This window comes from Passer montanus, unplaced genomic scaffold (assembly GCF_014805655.1).
Source record: "Passer montanus isolate IOZ18808 unplaced genomic scaffold, ASM1480565v1 scaffold35, whole genome shotgun sequence".
Classification (NCBI taxonomy): Eukaryota; Metazoa; Chordata; class Aves; order Passeriformes; family Passeridae; genus Passer; species Passer montanus.
This window is the reverse complement of record NW_024368263.1, coordinates 8521414-8541285: the sequence shown is the minus strand read 5'-3', so window position 1 is coordinate 8541285 and position 19872 is coordinate 8521414. Positions and strand designations below refer to the sequence as shown.

Genomic DNA, 19872 nt, shown 5'->3' with positions numbered 1-19872 from the left:
CCAAACATTCCAGGGAGCTGCTCAAAACTCCTTGGTTTTGAAAGCAAGGGTAACATGTCCACACACAGGTCCTGGTCCCAGGACTGAAGAAGCTGCTGAGAAATGACTCCCAGATTCCCAGAAAGCTAGGATCAAACAGGATAAAAATAGAAGGGTGGAATCTGGATCCCGTGGAGGGAAGGGCTCTTGGAATTTCTCTACCTCAAAAAGGAGAAAGTGATGAGCAGCAAAGGAATTTTTACAGCTTGTTATGTGATGACAAATTGATCTAAAAGGATCTAATTCCACATGAGTCATAGGAAGTGTTGGATGGCACTTGGACAACCTGGTCTAGTGGAAGGTGTCCCTGCCCATGGCAAGAGGTGGAACTGGATGAGCTTTAAGGCCCCTCCCAGCCCAAACCATTGCCCGACTCCATGCCTCCCAATCCTCACTGTGCAGATTACATCCCAATTCACAAAAGGCACAACAAAAAGATGCTTCTCAGTGTGGGGAAAACCAGGAACGGCCACAGGGAGCACTTCACCACTGGAAGCTGCCAGAAAACAGCAAATCAAGGGGAGAGGTGAAACTGGAAGGAGGAATTAAAACACTGGCACTTGCAGAGGGGGAGGAGGGGCCGATGCTTTCCTCACCCACTGAGGGAGGTCACCCAGAAAGAGGGAGCAGCGTGGTCAGAGCTGGGCCCAGGGGGCCCCGGCGGCCCGTTCCCAGCACGCCCCGCAGACAGCCCGACGCCTTGGGAAGGAAAAGGCTGGCGGGACGTGGAGCAGCCCTGGATCAGGGGCAGCGTGGCCAGGGAGCAGAGGCCAGACCTTAGAGCTGCTGCAGAGGAAACAGGAGCAGAATGTGCTGCCTGCCTTGCCCGGGGTGCACAAAGAGCAGATATCCTGCCATCCACCCCCCAGCACCGGGCAATCGCCGAGTCAGCAGGTCCTGCACTGCTGCCCTGGGCTCGAGCTGCTCCACTTCCTCCCCTCCCACAATCCACAGCCCGGCACAAATGCATTTTGTGCCTGGGAGGTTGTTCTGGCACCTTCCAGAAACAACAGCGGAGAGGAAGAGCGTTTCCACAAAGAGGATCTATTCTGGTGCCACAGGAACCAGGAGCAACGTGGGAGAGGAGGGAACTGTAGGAAACGGCTGAAAACATTAAATGCTTTAAAAGGATTTTTGTTGTTTCTTATCTTAGTGGGGAACCAGGGGCTCAAATGCCTCGGATTGAAACCCCTTTGATTGCTGCACATTTGGAGTTCAGCTGCGAGCTCCCGGAGCAGCGGGTACGGGCACACGTGGCAGTCGGAGACAGGCTGGGCTGTCCCTGAGCCGCCCTCACCCACTCCCCCTCCCCACCTACCCCCTCCCCAGCTGAAGACCAGAATAAAGAGGGCCACGATTTGGCTTAATTCCACGGAGATGCTCATGCCATGGAAAAGCAGGCGGTGTGTGCTCAGGGGACCACCAAGGCAACTGAAGGAACGGGAGTGAGGGCTGCAAGGACTCGGGCGCTCAAGGAACCTACCCAGGCAGAGGAGGCAGCAATCCCCAGAGCACCAGAGACCCTGGAGCGAGGGGAGGCTCAGCACTGCAAGGCACGTCTGAGCCAAGCTCTGGTCCCAGGGGAATGATCTTCCTCAGAGCCAGCGATCCCACGGAGAGCAGAGCCCTTTCTGCAGAAGCCCCTCTGAGCACAGACACGGGAGAGGCTGTGGGAAGCCCTGGGCAGCTCAGCAGGGCCAGGGCCCATCTCCCGGGAGCCACGGACAGGAATTCAGCAGAGGAAGTTTACGCGGCCGTTTCCTCGGCCGGTCGCGTTCCCTGGGCCCTCCTTCCACCCTGCCAGAAGATGATCCAGCTCTGCACAGCAGAGCCATTAGCTCAGCCCTCTCCTGCAGCCACGGGAAGCAAACACGCTGCATTTGTGTGGCGTGAGGCCATCGCCGTCCTCCTGGACAGCGAGCGTTCCGAGGGACGGAGTCACGGCGAAGGAATGCAGAGCCCTGGTCACTGCCAGCCCCCTCCTCAGAACTGCTGTGCCTGGGGGGCTGTACCCCTGGATGTGCTGCTGGGGAAGGTGTGCTGGCCCCTGCGCTGCCAGGGAAGGGCAGAGGGAATCTCTTTTCCACCCGCACAGGAGCGAGCCCAGGGGTCACTTCCTGACCTCCGGCAGCTCCTCTTCCCCAACTGGGACAACAGCAACTCCGGCCTCCCTAGGAGGGGCCTCTCGGACAAGCTTGTGTCAACACTGGGAAGGCAACACCTTCCTGCTGGCAGTTACACACTCTGCTCACAGACCCCCACACGCCCCACGGCAGCGCTGCCAAACCGGGGCTCCCGGGGAGCAGCGGGACACGGACCTTTACAGGAACAGATGCTTAACCACAAGAAAGGGAACGCTCTCCCTGCTCACTCACAGCACTGTGTGCCTGACTCTGGGCTTTTTAACTGCTCTGGGACCTGCCTTTTCAACCTAACCCTTCCAACCAGGGCACTCCCAGCCCAGCCCAGCTGAGCAGCAGCTCCAATCCTTCCCAGTTCCTCAGCAGAAGCCCTTTGCTGGCCAGCAAACATCTGCCCATTTTCCTCCCCCACCTGAAATCCTCTTCACTGCTTCTAGTGCAAAATCCCTGTTTCGTAGCCTCAGTTTGCACCTCTCCTGTAAAAACCTGGCCTTTCACGTCACCACCTGCCCCACACTGGACGCTGCTGGGTGCCAGAAGTGGCCCGATAAAAGCAGCCAGTTCTCAGCAGCACAAGAGCCAAGATAACCCTGAGAAGTGTAAAAGCTGGTGCTGAGGTTTGCTGCTCTGAAAGAGGCTCAAGCTGATGCAGGGAAGGAGGGAGAACGTCCATGTACACTGTTTGGACAGGGACAAGAAGGGAAGGACAGCTGAGCCCAGGGCTGGCATTCTCCCCCCGCCCGCCACCTTCCTCAGGAGCTGACTTTGATGGAGTGGAGCACCTGATCAAAGGAGTGCAGGAATGAAGGAGGAGACCAAAGACAGAGCTCCAGGGAAAGAATAAATGAGCCTTTGCAAAGACCTGGAGGGAGGAGAGGGTGGGCTCCGAGCTGGGCTGTGGAGGCGGGAGGTGCTGAGCAGGGCGGGCAGGTGTGTTCTCGCTCCAAGCAGGAATGCAAACCTGACAGGCAATGGATCACTCAGGGAAGGCTGGACAGCTTGCTGCCAGCCCCTCGAGAAGTAACCCGGGGCCTGATGCTTTAGATAAGCCCTTCCTCCTTTGTGGGGATTTCTGCAGGACAAACATCTCCCTCAGCCTCGTGACCGGGTTTGGGGTCAGGCATTGTGAGGGCCCCAATGTCCCACCCCGAGCAGCCAGGCTCAGAGCTCAGCCTGTCCTGAGTGCAGCCTCGAGGCACTGCAGGGAAACACTCTGGCTCAGCCGGAATAGAAAGCAATTCTTGAAAGTGCTCTTTGTTTCCCTGAAAAACCCAGGCTGGCATTCAGACTCCTGCTCGGGGTTTCACTCAAAGAAGTTCGGAGCTAAGTGTCAGAATTCAGAGTGAAAGCTGGAAAGTTGGACTACTTCCTTGTGTCAGGGAAAGCACAGGGAAGAAAAAAAAAAAAACAACACACCCTGCTTAAAAAATTCACATAGGTTTGCAAAGCCACAAGTCATTAAGCAGAGAACAAGCCACCAGTTCTGTGGGCCCCACAAAAACGTGCTGCTCTCTCCTGCTGACTCCACACTGTGCCCAAAACCTTATTTCCAGCCCAGCACTGTCCTGACTGGAAATGTTGGGACAGAAGCCTGTGAAAAAGGCAGTGGATTAAATTATTGTTAGGAAAAAAACCCCAAAACCTGTTAATTTCAGCCCAAAGTATTTGCAGGAGCAGAGAGATCAAGCCCAGCAAAGAGCCACTTTGTTTCAGTCCCTGAGGAGGCCAATTCAAACTGGAGCAAAAGGAAAAGTTAAACTTCTAACAGCCTCTGAACGCCCCCAATCCCTCAGAAAATCAATTCCTGAAGCAACACCTCTATGTGTGTGTTCCTTTTTTACTATTATTTTGGTTGAAAGCAGAAAGCTGAGGGTCGGCAGCACAAACCACATCGTGGAGCCCTGTTTGTTTTACCCAGCCCAGGCAGGTCGGGATGTGAGGCTTTAAGGTTTTACAGGCTGCCTGGATTTCCTGTTCTGAGGATCCAAAACCTGAATCCCACCCCGAGGAGGACTGGAAGCAGCATTTTATGCACAAAATGACTGTTTCACTTGCTGCTGGAGGGACAAAAAGAGCTGGTGATTCCAACTTGTGCTAGCACCTCTGCCACTGTCTGTGCATCCCTAAGTGGTGGACACCCACCCAGAACAGCTCCCACCTGTACTGGGCAGACTGGAGGGGGAGGCTGGAGGAGGTGCTGAGCAGTGTCTGTGCTGCAGCCAAACGAAGCACGTTCCCAGGCTCTGCAGAGGGCTTAGGGGGATGTCAAGCAGCATCAGCACTGACCTGTGAACAAAGCGCATTCTTGTGGATCTTCTTGTAAATAAGAGCTGGGCAGATGAAACAAATGAGGCTTCCCATGGTCGCACCTGTCAGGCCCAGGACTGTTTCCACTGGGGAAGAAGAGAAAAAGTCAGCAAAGGTCTTTTCCAGGAGTGCCAGAGCAGCAGCACGGGACAGCTGCCAGAGCCCCCGGGCAGGATGGGGTGTGAGTCTGGTCACCCCAGCCAGGAAAACAAATAACAGAGACCAGAGAAAGCAGCCAGCCCCTGTTCCCAGCTCCTCACTCACCATTCGGGATCATGATGCCTCCGACCATGGTTCCAAACACAACAGCCAGCGTCAGGGCTTTGAAGCGGAGCGGGGGCATGTAGCCCCCAGCAGCGAAGGTGCCGTCCTTCTGCTGGGAGGGAGAGATGAGCTCTGGTGTCCCAGTCCCCACACCCTCAGCAATTCCCTCAGCAATGCTCCCTGCAGCCCCAGCCCATCCCAGCTGTGATCCCCTCAGCTGTGGCCCAGACCCTGTGCAGGGACTCGGAGAACAGCCCAAGCCAGGGGCAGGAGGAAGGAGCTCAGGGGTGCAGCAGGAGGGAGAGGTCACAGGGAGAGGTGCTCCCCACAGCTCTGGGAGCAGGGCCATCCCCTCTGACTGGGAGACACCCCAGGGACACCACAGGGGAGGATGGGTGCTGCTGGAGGAATTCCAGAGGCCCTCTGCTTCCCATCCCATCCCATCTTCCCGGGTGGAAGGCAGAGGCCCCAGTGTGCCCTGCAGACCCAGCGGGTCCCAGCTCCGCTGCTGCACAGATGGGGGAGGAAGGCAAAGCGACACCTTCAGAGCCCAGCCAGCCACGAGCTGAGCCCAGGCGAGATCCAAAGTGTTCCCAAGTGTTTCCAGCGCTTCCTCCTCTGCACCCGCTGGCTCTCACCGAGTCTGCCCCCATGCTCAGGCCCTCCCAACGTGAGAAAAGAGCCGGGGGCTTCTCACAGGCAGAAGTGGCAGGATTTAGAGCTATAAATTGCTCAAGTTTTATTTCCTGCCTAAGAGGTTTCTATTTATGCAGATACACAAAGGCCTCAGAACATTCCCACAATCTCTCACTGTTATTTGCTGAATCCCATCGGCGCGCTCCGTGCGCACAATGCACAGAGGAGAACACGCCACTGCCACAAGGGACTCACAGTCTCCAGCACACAGACCAGCTTCAGTCACAAAGGCTGGCTGAGGAGCTGGCCCTGGGAAAGGTGGAACGTGTGGGAGAGGGCTGGATCCCTTATCCCACTGCCCGCCCCCGCCCCGGCACCGCAGCCCGGGAGGCGCTGGAGGAAGGGGACATCCGAACCCAGAGAGGAAAGGGCTGCTCCAGGGCTGCTGACAAAGGTGCTGGGTGAGAATAATGGAGCAGGAATCAGCAGGCACACAAGGAAGCAAGAAGAAATGGGGCTGGGCTGGGCTCCGAGGCCGGGAACAGGAGTTTGAGCTCAATGAGTTGGCCAGCAAAAGGACAGCAGCTGGAGCAGCAGGAAATGAGGAGGCTCTGCTGCTTCCAAAAGCACATTTCTCCCTCTTTCTGAGGGGAAGAAACCACCTCAGTTTTGAGCTGTGCAACATGCTTGTGCCAGAGCTGGAATCCCCAGAACAGCAGGGAGCAGCAGCCACGGGACATGAGCTTTACACTGGGAACTCCACTCCTTTGGCCCATGGAATCCTCTGCAGAGGACACGAACCTCCAAGTGCCAGGGATTAACTATTGAGCAGAGCAGGATTTAGAGATGGCCACAGGCCCCTGCTGCACTGTCACCACACCCTGTGCACTGAGGATTTTATGGGAGTTGAGGTTTTGTCCCTCAGGATAGTGAGTACCTGCCACATGCCATTATCACCAGAGTCTCAGGGAGCCAAGGCAGGTTTGGGGCCCAGTCAGAGACCAAAGAGTCACCACAAAAACCCTTCAAAATCAAGCTTCACCCCGAGGCAGCCCTGGGATCTTACCTGCTGCTCAAAGAGCAGGGTGTTCAGTGCCTGTCTGCAGGGCAGGATCATCATGGGGAACCCCACAGCCACTGACATCATGAATCCCACTCGGATCATCTCCGTCACCACGTTGGAAGGGAAGTTCATCAGGACGTTCCCAGCAATGGCCTCGGTGTAACTCACGTAGCCAAAGAAGCCCACCTGGGGAGGAGAGCAGGGTTGGACTCCCAACACTTCACAGCTGCTCCCCACAGAGGGGGCAGGACATGACCTTCCATTGGAGCAGCCAAGTGGGAGCGTGAGGTCACTTCCACGGGCACCCCAAAACCTGGGACAGGTCATTAATCAAGAGTGGGAACTGCTTAAAGCAAATTTCTCATCAAATGCAGGGGTTTTCCTAGAGGACACACTTTGCTTTCTGCCAGGCCCATGGAGTGTCCCTCTCCAACAGAGGGGCTGTCACAATTCCCTGCAGCAGCCTGGCTCATGGGCCAAGGCTCTCCTCAGGAATTATTAACCCAGTTTTATGAACTGCTGCCTTATGAGGCATAACTTCCTTCAAAACAGGCTGGAAAAAGCTCTCCCAAACTCTGGGCAGCAACCCCTGCTCCAGGCTGGGCCTGGGAAGAGCTGGGCCTCCACTGTGCCTCCATCCAAGGAAATGTGCTGCTCTGAAAACCTGGATTCTCCCAATGCCCCCTGTGCTCTTGGGTTCATCACCTCCCACCTAACTCTGCTTTCAGCACGAGGACTTATCTGTCAGAATAAATACAGATAAGCAGAAACCAGCCCCAGCTGCAGATAAACCCTCATCCCTGTGGCCCCTCCAGATTTCTGGCAAGGGAGGAGAAGGGGAAGTTCCTACCATGATGTAAAAGGTGGTGACCACGTTTAAGGAAGAAGCAAATATGGAGCTCATGATTTTGACAGACGGCTCATCCAAGCTGTCGTAAGTAGGCAAGACCTGACTGCAAAAAGGGTAAAATATTTAAGGAAACCTGCAGGAAACAGGAGAAAACCCCCAATCCCAGCCCATTCTCTGCCTCAGCCCAGCAGCAACAAATCCCTGACACCTTCCCCCTCTGGAGCATAAACACCTGCTGCTATTCCACAATTTATACTGCTAATGCCAAGAGATTTCAGAACACTCATAACTTTTAAGTGTTGCAAAAATATTCCTGCTCTCCCCACCCCACCACGTGGAGCGAAACGTGTGATGTAAACATTTGGGTTCAGAAAGGGTTGCAAAATGAATGACCGTTTGTTCCTGGGGCCACGGGTGGCTCCAGGCCAGCCCCAGCGCCAGAGATTATTGTTCTTGGAGCTCTCCGTGCTGATAATTAAAGCAACACAGTGTTTACAGAGGAAAAGCGGGAAGAAGGTTGGAGCATCCCACTGTCTGAAGGAAAATTAAACAAACAAACCCCAGCACAGCGCCTGTCCTACTTCAGCTCACTGCACAGAAAGCCAGGAGTGCCAATTCCCTGGGATTTGGGGTATTTACAGCCTTGGAAAGCGTGGGGAACGTTCCTTTTGACATCAGGTGCATATTTTAGCAACTCATTAACCTCTTGTTACTTTAATTCTAGCGAACTCTTGGGAGAAGGGGAGGGCCTGCAGGGAGATGGGAAGGGGTATTCCCAGCTCCAGTGGGCACCAAGCCATTCCCAGGAAGTGTGTCAGGCTGGGGTCCAGCAGAATGATCCTTAACCCTTCATCCCTGAACATCAAAGGAGGCCAAGCACGTCAGCTCTGGGGCTGGAGGGACCAGCAGGGAGCAAGGACTTCCCTGGGAGTCTCCTCTTGGGATTGTTCCCTGGGAGTGAGGAGACTGGCTTCCCTGGGAATCTCTCCTCTTGGGATTCCTCCCTGGAGTGAGGAGACTGGCTTCCCTGGGAGATCCTTTTGGGATTCCTCCCTGGGAGTGAAGAGACTGGCTTCCCTGGGAGATCCATTTGGGATTCCTCCCTGGGAATGAGGAGACTGGCTTCCCTGGGAATCTCTCCTCTTGGGATTCCTCCCTGGGAGAAAGGAGACTGGCTTCCCTGGGAATCTCTCCTTGTGGGATTTCTCCCTGGTAGAAACACTGGCTTCCCAAAGTCCCTCCACTTAGGATTCCTTGCTGGAGAAAGGAGACTGGCTTCCCTGGGAATCTCTCCATTTGGGATTCCTCCCTGCTCTCTCCACAGCCACCTCCAGCTACGTTCTGACCTTCAGCCTCTGAGGGAAGGGTCCAGCCAAACATTCAGGCTTGGGAAGGAAAAAAGAGGGAAACAGGGAGGGTCTGCAGGGTGTGAGATGGTTAAAAAGGTGATTCAGAGGTTAGCAAAATTAAATCTACCCAGCTGAGACTATATAGATAACCTACACATAGAGAGAGGAATAGAACATATAGAGGGTGGATAGAGAGAGAATACACAGATGGAAAGAAATTAAAAAAAAATATATAAATATTGCCTGGGCTGGGGAGAGTGTATTTTCCTGATCTTTGGAAAAAACACACAGCTTTAGATTGGGTTTGCCACAAAAGTGCTGCCATGGAGCCATATTTAGGCACACACACAGGTCCAGACCAAACCATTTCCCTGCATTTCCAATTCCCAGGAAAATTGTTCTGGGTACTGCATGGCTTCCATAAGGAACAGGAAAAAAAAAAGGGATTTGGGGATTTGTTAACAAGGTAAAGCTGCAAGAGAACACAATTCCCTTTGCCAGTTGTAATGGAGACATTAAACAGCAAGCCTGGAGTGTGCCGGGGTAGGATCTGAGCTGCCAAGAGAGCCAGTAAGTGGGAAATGATGATTTGGATCTTGGAGTGGGTGTAAACACAGCAGTCTGAGCAAATTTTATCTGTCACATTCATTTACTGTTGGCACGAGACCTGTTTGCTGGAACTGCAAGGGGAAAGCCCAGCTCTGCCAGGCTTCCAGAGGAGGATGGTCCTTCCAGAGCAGGCCAGTCCTCCCCGTGCCCAGGGCTGCATCTACACTGGTTAGAGCTGTCCTGGTGCAGCAGGGAATGCTGCTGAAAACCTGGGACAGCCTGGCCTGCCCTCCCCTTCTTGTCAGCAGGAACCCTCACAGACCCAGGGAACTGGGCAGGTGGAAACAGCCTGGTCTGCTCTCACCTCCCTCCATGTGCCACTACACCAGGGAACTGGAAATGCAGGAACAGCCCTCCAAAGCCCAACAGCTGTGTGATCTTCAGAGTGCCCTCCAGGAAATGTGGGGGAGCAGAGCAGCCCCCAGCATTCAGTACTCAGGGGGTCACACCAGGGGAATTTCATCCCTCCTGCAGCTGCACCAGAAGCTCCCGAGGAGCTGCTTGGCTCCAGTGGTCTCATGTTGCTCCATTACAAGAACTCCCAGGTGAAATGGAATAACAAAAGGCTCTGGGTAACAAAAGGGTCAGGACTGAATGAGAGGCTGAACTTCAGCGAGCTGTAAAGCACTCTGATGAAAACAAACCACCAAAGCAGATGGTATCTATCCCTTGCAGATCCTCCTGACCCCGTGCCCTCACACAAACTCACTGCAGGAACAACTGCCAGGGCTGGGAAAGGCAGGTACTTACGACTGGCAGGCAAAGGACATTCCAAAGATGGGGATGCAGCGGAAAATGCCCTCCCAGCGCATGTAACTGACTCGCCGCAGCCACTGCCCGCTGAAGAGCCCGTGATTGAAGGAGGACACCACGACCTGCAGCACCACAGACAGCAGGGGTGAGCAGCCAGCCCCAAACAGCTCCAGGGCAGCAGCAATGCCAGGCTGGGAGAACAGGCAGCTCTGAGCTGCCAGCTCAGCCCCATCCCAATCCCCCAGCTCCACATCCCACCCACCCAGCTCCCAGGGCCACCAAGGACCCAGGGAGTATTCCAAGGGATCTAGGACATTCCCCCCTTGTTTGATGCCATCAGACACCGCAGCAGACACAGTTTCCACCGACACATTAACTGTGAGAATCATTGTTCAAAGCAACCCTTTTGTACTTTTTAAAATGTGTTTTTTAACGTGTGTTTTTAAATCCAAACAGGAAACACCACTGGCCTTAGAGAATCCTGTTCAGCAGAGAGAGACAAAGGGTCCTAAAACAGGATCCCACCTGCTGCTCCAGGGCCATTTAACACCACCAGCTCACCAAAGAGAAGGAAAAGCTTTATGGAAAGAGGGAGGAGCCGAAGCCAGGGAGCTCCCTTGCCATGGACACAAGAACTGGCAGGAGTTGGGTTGCACAGGAAGCAGAAGGTAAATATGTCTGAATGTCTGTTTATAATATCCTTGGATGGGGTTTCTAATCCCCAGAGATGTTTCAATGCAGCCAGCTCTTGTGAATGTTGTGGTTTCTTAAAGGCACAGCTCCTGGGAGGTTCCACACCTCCCTGAGGAGGCAGCTCTGAGGTGTGACCCTGCACAGCCTACTAGAAAAGTTACATGGAAAGAACTCCCACACCTCCCTTTCCTTCCAGTCCTGAAATGGGGGTGAGACAGGGCTGGAGCTCCACGAGGGAATCACAGGAGCATTGGGGATGTGAAACTGCTCATCAAAAATGAACAGAAAGGAGGAAAAGGGGAAGCCTGGTGTCCGTACCCACCACAAACATGAACACGCTGTAGAAGATGAGAGCCATGGCACTGAAGGACTGGATGGAGGCCATCATGTTCCTCTGCAGGCTCAGGGGCAGGACAATGCACAGCGAGACAGCGAAGAGCAGCACAATGCGGAACAGGCCCGACACCTGCAGAACAGACCTGCATCAGCACCTGGAGCAGGGGGGACAGCAAACACCCCCCAGGCAGCACACCCTGGCATGGCTCGTCTTTCCAGAGTGAAAGCAACTTTGAACAGTGCAGTTCCGTGTCTGGAGGTGTCTGAAGGTGCTGCGGGCTCGGAGCTCTGCGGGTTCTGTCTGTGCTGAGCTCAGACAGTCACTGGGTGCCACTGTTGCTCTGCAGTGTGTGACAGGTCCGAGCTGGAAGAATTTGGGGGGTGGCTGGGGGGGTTAAATGCTAATCCAGCACAAGCTATTTAGGTATTTTCATGCAATTAAATAAAATCTAAATTTACTTGGGAAGACGAGAAATTGAAAGTGTTGAAAACTCCAATCCAGAAAATTAATCAAAGCCTCACACTGGTATTTATTATAGCAGAACACTCTGGAATGCTTGGAAATATTTAATACCTAATTTGGCTGCAGCCTCAACGCATCTTTTTTAACTTCACAGTCCCTTAATCTGAGCTTAGGAGCATCAGGCAGCACAGATAACACTCCACCAAAAATCCTTTTGCTTCTCTGCACGGCCCTCGTGCCGGCTCTGAGGAGCACCTCTTGCCTCTGAGCACCCTGAGCCAGCAGCAGGCTCATCACACGGCTGAGGAGGCAGGAACACAGAGACTTTGGCCACAAAACCGGCCAGGGACAGGACAAAAATCCCTCCTGAACTACAGGGAGGAGAGCTCGGGCAGAGGAACTGCCTGTCCCTACCCACTGGGGCAGGAATTAAGGTAGGAAGCATTATCTCCCCCAGGAATCTGCTCCAGAATTAATAAGGGACCAAGTTAAAAAGAATTCCTTTGATGGAAATGCCTTATTGGAGTTTTACACAGCTGATTGTTTGCCATGTCTGAGTTTCCCAGAACTCTCAGAGCCGAGGCTCCGTGCACGAGGATCCCTCCGTGAGGGGACCCCACAAAGCCCCCCTGGGGGTGCTGAGCACACCCCGAGGCAGGAGCTGTGCTGTACCCAGGGGACTCAGGGCTCAGTGCAAGGCCTAGGAGCACTGCAGGAGTGATTTATTCACCTGCAATCCGAGCATCTGGGCAAAGAAGTTGGAGCCCAAATCGCCGATGACGACGTAGAACGCGATGCAAGTGCCCAGCATCAGCCCAATCATGCTGCAAACACAAAAAGGGATGGGTTAGCAGGGTCACACTCCCATCCTCAGTGTTGGGAAGAGCAGGACACCCCTTCTGCACTCCATGCCAGTAAAACAGCCACCAGACACCCTCCATCCACACCAAACATTCAGAGACACAGCGCTGCCCACAGTCCATGCAGGGGTTTAACTCCTGTTGGGAGCCACGGGGGAAAAAAACAAGGAAAACTAATCTTGGAGATGGCAAGAACTCCTGGAAAAATTCAAAAGAATCAGCACGAGGCTCTCAGAGCCCCACACCCACAGCAGGACCCTGCCATGAGAGTCTCAATATCCAGTGGGCTCTCCAACAATGGACCACACTTTAATGAAAAGATTGTCCATGAACTGCTTCTCCTCCCACTGCTGGACCACTTTCCTTCCCAATTCCAATTATAGAACATCCCTGTGGCAATTACAGCCTCTGCCTGCATGGACAAGAAACATCTGAGGAATATTCTGTGTATTTTTAGTGCTGAGCAGAAGTTTGCAGCTGGGAAGAGCGAAGGAGCCGGCACCGCTGCCGGCCCCGGGCTCAACACGCCTGGAAAAAAATCCCTGCTGGAAAAAGCAGGGCTGTGAGGATTGTGCCAGCACCTGACATCTGCACTGGGGTCATGGGAGGAAGCAGAGATGGAGGCAGGATTCCCCCTCAAGGCATCTCGCAGGGAAGGGAGCACAGAGGGCAGGAGCAGAGCAGATCCCGGGATCCAAGGAAGCAAACACTCCCTCCCACTAACTCAGCAGCAGGGATGGCACCCCTGGAAAGCTGCCACGAGTGACACTGTGGCTGTGATTTCACAGCAGAGCAGCTCATCCCCTCCTTCTGTGCTCCCAGAGCCTGGGAAGTGCTGAAGGGATGGAGGTGACACCTGGGAGCTGTGCTCAGGGCATCTCCCCAGCCTCCTGAGCAACTCCAGGAGGCAGCACAGGAAGGAAGGAGAGCACAGCAAGGCTCAGAAAGGTTTTCACCACAGACACCCAAACTGTTCACGCTTGGAATCAGCAGCAGATTTACCTTGTTTCCACCAACATTTTTCCTGCTTTTCCATAGGCATGAAATGCTGGCATGAAAGGGAAAAAAGAGTGGAAGTTAGTCAAAGAAAGGTCCAGAACAGGGCAAGATGTCAGTTCACAATTAGACACCAACAGTGACACAGGGCAGTGCAGCAGGAACCCACCACTGGTATTTTGGGGCCCTTTCCCTCACCCTCCCACTTTCTTTTTCAGCCTTTCCCTTTGGAAACTGAAAACCACATAAGACAGGAGCAGGGATGAGGGAAAGCCAGCAAGCAGGTTCTTTTTTTTTCTATTTAAAACCAGAAGTGGTGTGAAGCAGCAGCCACGCATGGCAGCCATTAAAGGCAATGGGAGAGAAAATATTCCTGTACAAGATTGTGTGTGGCGAAAGTTAAAGTGGTGCAGAATTCCAGTCCAAGTCCCCTTTTTATTTTTATCTTCCCCCTCAAACTGGGCTGCCCAGCATGGCTGGCTGGGAGAGCTGAGCTGGTGCCCAGAACGTTCAATCCCATTCCCAGAATACCCAGTGCTCCCAACCCACACCAAAGGGCTGCTGCCAAGGCTTTGCTTTCCCCCCTCCCATCCTGGGGTTGGAGCAGAAAATGCTCAGTAGTCCTCAAATCACTGGGTTTTCTCTTAAAAAGACAATGCCAAGAAAACTTTGCTTCTATTTTTAGCTCCTGCTGGGCAGAACGGGAATGGGGAGCTCGGGTGCCAAACCCAGACCACAGTGCCCAAATCTGCCAGTGAGGTCCAGCATGAACTCACCACCCTGGAGTCCCCTCTGCCTCCCTCAAGGCACAGCCCAACATTCCCAGCGCCCGCCAGAAAACAAACTCCAATCCTTTCTGGAAGCTTCTTCTGCTATTTTAAATATTAGCTTCAACTCTTGATTTCCTTGGACTCTACTCGAGCTAAAAATTCAGGAAACGAGATGTTCTCCCACAGAATGAGCAAAAGGCACGGCAGGGACCCACAGCCCAGAGCAGGGATGTGGGGGAGCACCCAAAATAGCTGCTGGCTCAGTGACAGGGCAGTGGGACAGCCGCCACCAGGCAGCGTGCCCGGGCACGGGGAGCGGCCGCTCTGCTCTCCTCTGGGAATTCACAGCCACGAGGGAAAAGGCAACAGCTCTGGGGGGGTCAGGCCCACAGACAAAGGGTCTGGGAGGAGAAAGGGGAGCCAGCAAGAGGAAAACATCCCCCCTGGAGATGGGTCAGTAACAGGCTGAGCTCGGGGTGGGGGATGGAGGAATGGTGCTGCCCATTCTCCCAGAGCACATTCCAGCCTCTGGATAAGGACACAGCCCCGGGTGATGCTGGAACCAGCCCATCTCCCCTGCTGTTTGGATTGATGCTCCATGAGAAAAAGCCTCCAAACACTGTGGGCAGGTGTCCCCACCTGGAGCCAATGGGAAAATGGGATTCTTTATCTTCTCCGGGAGGCAACAACAGTAAAATGAAAGGTAGAGTCAATTCCTTGGAATGGGATCTTGGAACGCCCCCAAACTGGGCACAGCTTGCTCAATACCTGGAGAAGCCTTTCAAACCAGCGTGGCTCCTGGGACAGAGCTTCACCCCCTCGCCCTGCAGGGCTGAGCTGCCCAGCACAGCCCCAGTGCTGCCGGAAGGGGAGGGATCCACTCATCTCCTGGTTAAAACCCACGTGGGAACTGCCTCCCACTTCCCTCCTCCCCCAGCTCTCCCTGCAGCCCTCCCCTGGGACAGCCTTTGTGCCGGAGCCGTGGCTGCTGCGGCTCCTCCGGAAGGCTCTGCCCGCCTGCAGGGAATGGGCACCACCTCCCTCCGTGCCAAAGCCTCCCCGCAGATGTCCCCGGGCCCAGCCTGAGGGGACAAAGGGCTCTGTGTGGAGCTGCCCGGCCTCGGGCACCGGGAGCGCGTGGCAGCTCTCCCAGGGCACCGCGGCGGGCACGGCTGCTGCCAGCCCCCCTGCCAGGAGGAAGCTGGGAAGCATTGCTGGCCCTCTCTGTATGGCAGCCCCTTGGCTGCTGGGCGGGCAGAGCATCCCTTCTCCCCGGGGCACGCTCCAAGGTGCAGGGCACTCTCTGTGCTCCGGGAAGCGGCACACAAAGGCGTCCTGTGAGGGCAGGGAGCAGCGGCAGCTGGGCCGGGGGCTCCCCCTTCCCCCTGGCACCCAAACAACCTCCCAGCCACGGGGCTGCTCCGTCGTTCCCGTCCCTAGCAGATAGCAGTCGGGATGTGCTTCCTGGGAGGAGCAAACCCATCTGCCAGCAGCTGCTGGCAGCCCTTGTGCCAGGGCAGCGCCAGCCAGCTCCCTCCTCCCACTGAAAAGCAAGGCAGAACGAGGACAAGGAGAGTTCTCCTGCTGCTCCATATGCCAGTGGCAAGGACTGGAACCCAAACACCTCCTCCTGCTCCCCAGGGCAGCCAGGATCCCAGGAGAGGCCATGAGCAGGGGCCAATCCCAGCGCCAGCGCTCAGCTCCGAGGTTTTGGCAGAGCCAAAACCCACCCAGGGATCCTCCAGATGTTTTTGTTTTCTCAGCCCTTTGGAAGCTCGCTCCGTTTCCTCTCTGCTGAGCCATAAAGGAGCTCCCAGCTCGGATGCAGGCAGCCCAGCTCCGTGCCAGGCTGGCAGGACCCGCTGTCCCGGCAGCGCTGGCTGGGTGGGGAACTCGTGCCCAGACCCATCATTAATTCATCCCAGCCCCACAATTCATCCCAGATGGCTCCCGGGAGCTGGGGTTTGGATCATCTCCTCCCTGCCCCGCAGAGTCAAAACAACTCAGCACCCATTAACAGGGCTGTGGGAGCAGCATCCAGCAGCACCGCCCCGGGAGAGGCCGAGGCAGCACCAGGAAACTGGGAACTGCAGCAAGGAAAAAGCATTGCTGTTCCAACAGCACCGCTGAGGAAACGCAGCCTGGGAGCCAAGGAAGGTCAGGAGCTGCCTGAGGAGCAGCAGGGCTGGGGAGCAGCCCCGGGGCCGGGCTCTCACCGAGGCCGGGGTAGGTCCTGCGCTTGCTGAGGTTGGCCGACTTCACCAGGAACATGCAGGACTGGTGGGTCATCCACGAGCAGAAGATCAGCAGCACGGCCCCCAGGAGGATCCCACACTGCAAAGGAGCAGGCAGGAGATGGGGGTCAGCTCCCCGCCACAGCCCAGCCATGCTCCCCCCGTGTTCCAGCCACATTTTTCCCTCTTTCAGGAAGTTCTGTCCCCTTCCCACCAGCTCCACATCACCCACAGGGACACGTGGAACACACACAGCTGCTTCCCACAGCTCCCAGCTGCACCAGTCCAGGCCCTGAGCAGCAAACTGGGAGCAGCTGTGGAGCAGAATTCCCACCTTGGCTCATCCCTGCAGGCAGACCCCGAGGTGCCAGCTCTGCTGCAAGCTGATTTATCAACAAGCAGCTGGCACCACACACTGCCCAGGCAGGCCCTGCCCCGGGACCCAGGGGCACCCAGCAGGGGCCTGGCACAGCCCCAGGTGCCAGGGAGGGGCAGGGGGCACGGCAACTCGGAAAAGTCACATTTATCATGTGGGTAAACCCTTGGATTTAACTTCTCCCTTCTCCTCACAAGACAGGCAGAAACCATCAGCTGGAGGGCACAGGGCAGGGAAAACCCCAGAGTGTGGGGCACAAGTTTTGAGCTGGAGACGTCAGGACTGAGAAGAACGCGGCGTTTGGAACACGAGATGCCCGCTCCGGCTCTGAGGCGTTTCCTTTGCTAAATTTCCTCTCCAAGCCGGGAACCACGGCCACACCCGGCCCGGGCACACCGGCAGGACCCCGCAGGGCCCGGCGCTCACCTGTCGGAAGCAGAAGGGCACGGTGAGCACGCTCACCCCCACGATGCTGTTCACCACGTTCATGATCAGGCCCCAGTTGGAACCCGCCGCCGCCGCCGCCGCCATGGCTCGCGGCGGAGGATCCCCGCGCCGGGGGAGCCGGTTTGTGGCCGCTCCCCGAGCCCCGCGGCCGGCTCGGAGCGCCCGGTGCCCCGGTCCCCTCAGCCGGCCGTGCCCGCCATGGCCCCGCCGGGCCCGCCCCGACCCGGCACCGGCCACAGCGGCACTTCCGCCTTCCGCCGCCGCCGCAGGAAGTGACGTGTCCGCGCGGCGGAGCGGGGGGGCGCTCCTGCCGGCCCGGAGGACTGGACTCGCTGGTGCTGGAGGACCAAGGGGGTCCCCGTGGTTGGGGGCACCCCCGAGAGCTGAGCGCGGCCAGGGCAGTGCGGGAATGCACCAGGACACGCATCCGTGCGTGGAAAGGCACGGAGATGGGCGTGCTCGTATGTGTGCATAACACACATGGCCGCACGGCTTGCGGCAGCGCTGGCACCGGGCGGGGGTCCCCGGCCCGATGGCGGCCTCTGAAAAGCCCCTCGAGGGCAGCCCATCACCCCCGGCATCCCCTCCCCCTGCACATCTGGGCACGCATCCAGCTGCGCGCACATCTGCTCCCCAGCCCCGCGCCCCCACCTCCCACGGGATCAGGGAAAAAGAAGGGAAATTGTGGTGGGGGGCTCTGGAAGGGTCCCCCAGGCCAGGCGTGGCGGCAGCTCCGAGTGGCACTGGCCAGGGGCACGTTCCCGTCGGGATGAAACGAAACGAAACGTGGCTCTCGTATAATTTGCAGCAATTGCGATGGGAAACCGCAGGAATTCGCTCTACACGAGGTTGGCGGGAGGTGAAGGGCGCCCTAATTCCCTCCAGGTGTGCCGCGCCATCGGCAGCTCCGGCTGCTGTCCTGGCTCCCGTGCCGGAGTCCGCGGGGGTCCCGGGCTGGGACGAGGGATCCCCTCGGGAATGCTCAGGAAAAGGGCTCTGCTGGCTTCTCCGTGTCTGACTGGGAGCCGGGGGCTTGGGGGATGTGCAGAGGCAGCAGGAGTCACCGTGACACGGGATGGGGACAGCGGGGGAGCTGCCCCTGCTCTGCCACCCTCCCGTGCCACAGCCCCGGGGTTGGTCCGTGCCCATCCCCAGGGAATGGGGCTTGCTGCAGCTCCTCAGGCACCTCTGCAGCCCCAAACAGCCCAAATTGTGCCTCCGGCAGGAGCTGGGCCCGTCCCAGCAGCACCAGTTTTCCATCACACACCTGCCGAGAGCCAGGAGAATTCTCTGGAAAGCTCCCACCACTGTGAACAGCCGGGCACCACCAGGGACCCCGACCCTGCCCTCCGGCAGGGCACTGGGAGCTGGCAAAGGGCCCTCGGGGGCTTGGGAGCCAGGGCAGCGCTCCCCCGGGAATCCCAGGGGGCTCAGAGCCCTGCCCGTGGCCCAGATTCCTCCCCACGGAGGACAACCAGCCCCGGCGGACGGCAGAGCCAAACGAGTGTAATTAGAAATGGGGGCTCGGGGCTGGCTGGGCCCGCGGGGAGCCTGTGCTGCTTCATGGAAGCACAAATCCCTCGGGACGTCCAGGGGCTGCTGCTGGGGCTGACGCTGCTCCGGGGATGTGCCCACGTGTGCTGGCACACACGGAGCTGAGCAGAGCCAATTCCCAGCTCCAGGGGTGATGCTGTCCCGGGAATCACCTGGGTCCACCTCTGCTCCCACCCACCCCACTCGTGCTCAGTGGCAGCTCCGTGCCAGGGGCTCCCATGGCACGGGGATGCTCTTCCCTGGAACCACGGGAGCATCCCTGCCCTCCCTTCTCGGGGGACACAGGGCCCACGGGGAATGGGGAGGAGTGGGAACCCCCTCTCCAGGCCTGGGGCAAGCCCACCCTCAGCCCACCCCGTGTTCCCCTGCACCCCACCCAGAACCACCCTGCTCCTGCTGGCTGGTTCCACTGACAGATGCCTGGCAGATCCAGGAACCACCCGGCAGGGATTGAAAAACATAAATTAAAACAAATTGCAGTTTTATATTGCAAATAAGGGCAGTTTGATGGGTTTTATTGCGGAACAACCATTAATGAAGTGCAGTTTCAGGCACCTTAATTGCTCGGGGACCAAAGTTCAGTCCGTATCTCCTGCACGAGCTGGGAGCTGCCGCGTGTCCCGCGAGAGCCTGGCAGGTTGGGAACGGGATCGGGAATGGATTTATGGGCATGATGAGGAGGATGGAGGCGAGGGGCCAAACCCATGTGGGGGATTAAAGCAGCGTGGGACAAACAGCACAGCCCGTGCTGGAGGGAGGCGAGAGCCCGTGGTGTCCCCGCCGTGGTGTCACCCCAGTGCCAGCCGTGGGCCCCGCAGTGGGTACTCACCATGGGATGCATTTTGGGATGCGGGTCCCCAAGCCCTGGGGAGCTGGGCAGGAGCGATGCAGAGCCAAGAACGTGGGAGCCCGAGAAGCCGCCTTCGCCCCCCAGAGCAAAGCACGCGTGGGTGTGCCAGGCACAGAGGGGCGTGCAGGTGGACACAGCAGCGGGGGTACAACCACGGGGATCCACGCACACCCAGGACACGATCGCGCCCGCCCCACGCCAGCCCCGGCACCGTCACACCCGCGCGTGGACACGCTCCCCACCCGCACGTACCCACGCCTAACACAGGCACCGAGCCGCACC

At 57.0% G+C, this 19872-nt stretch overlaps 1 protein-coding gene across 3 annotated transcripts in view; it reads right to left on the bottom strand.

Moving 5' to 3' along the window:
* SLC38A10 (solute carrier family 38 member 10) overlaps positions 1-17432 on the bottom strand; it is a 30680-nt gene extending 13248 nt beyond the window's left edge. Inside the window, exons 1-10 of one of the 3 annotated variants that reach the window (XM_039715798.1) lie at positions 17166-17432; positions 16346-16463; positions 13366-13411; positions 12234-12327; positions 11027-11170; positions 10009-10133; positions 7301-7403; positions 6454-6636; positions 4752-4863; positions 4467-4573 (exon numbers count right to left, since the gene is read on the bottom strand). In XM_039715798.1, the coding sequence (XP_039571732.1) occupies positions 4467-4573; positions 4752-4863; positions 6454-6636; positions 7301-7403; positions 10009-10133; positions 11027-11170; positions 12234-12327; positions 13366-13411; positions 16346-16463; positions 17166-17270 (1137 nt within the window). In that variant the 5' untranslated portion in view covers positions 17271-17432. Of the gene's footprint in view, positions 1-4466; positions 4574-4751; positions 4864-6453; positions 6637-7300; positions 7404-10008; positions 10134-11022; positions 11171-12233; positions 12328-13365; positions 13412-16345; positions 16464-17165 lie in introns of those variants that run through there. The other 2 variants (XM_039715799.1, XM_039715800.1) reach the window with 2 other exon arrangements.
* Positions 17433-19872: the final 2440 nt, after the last annotated feature.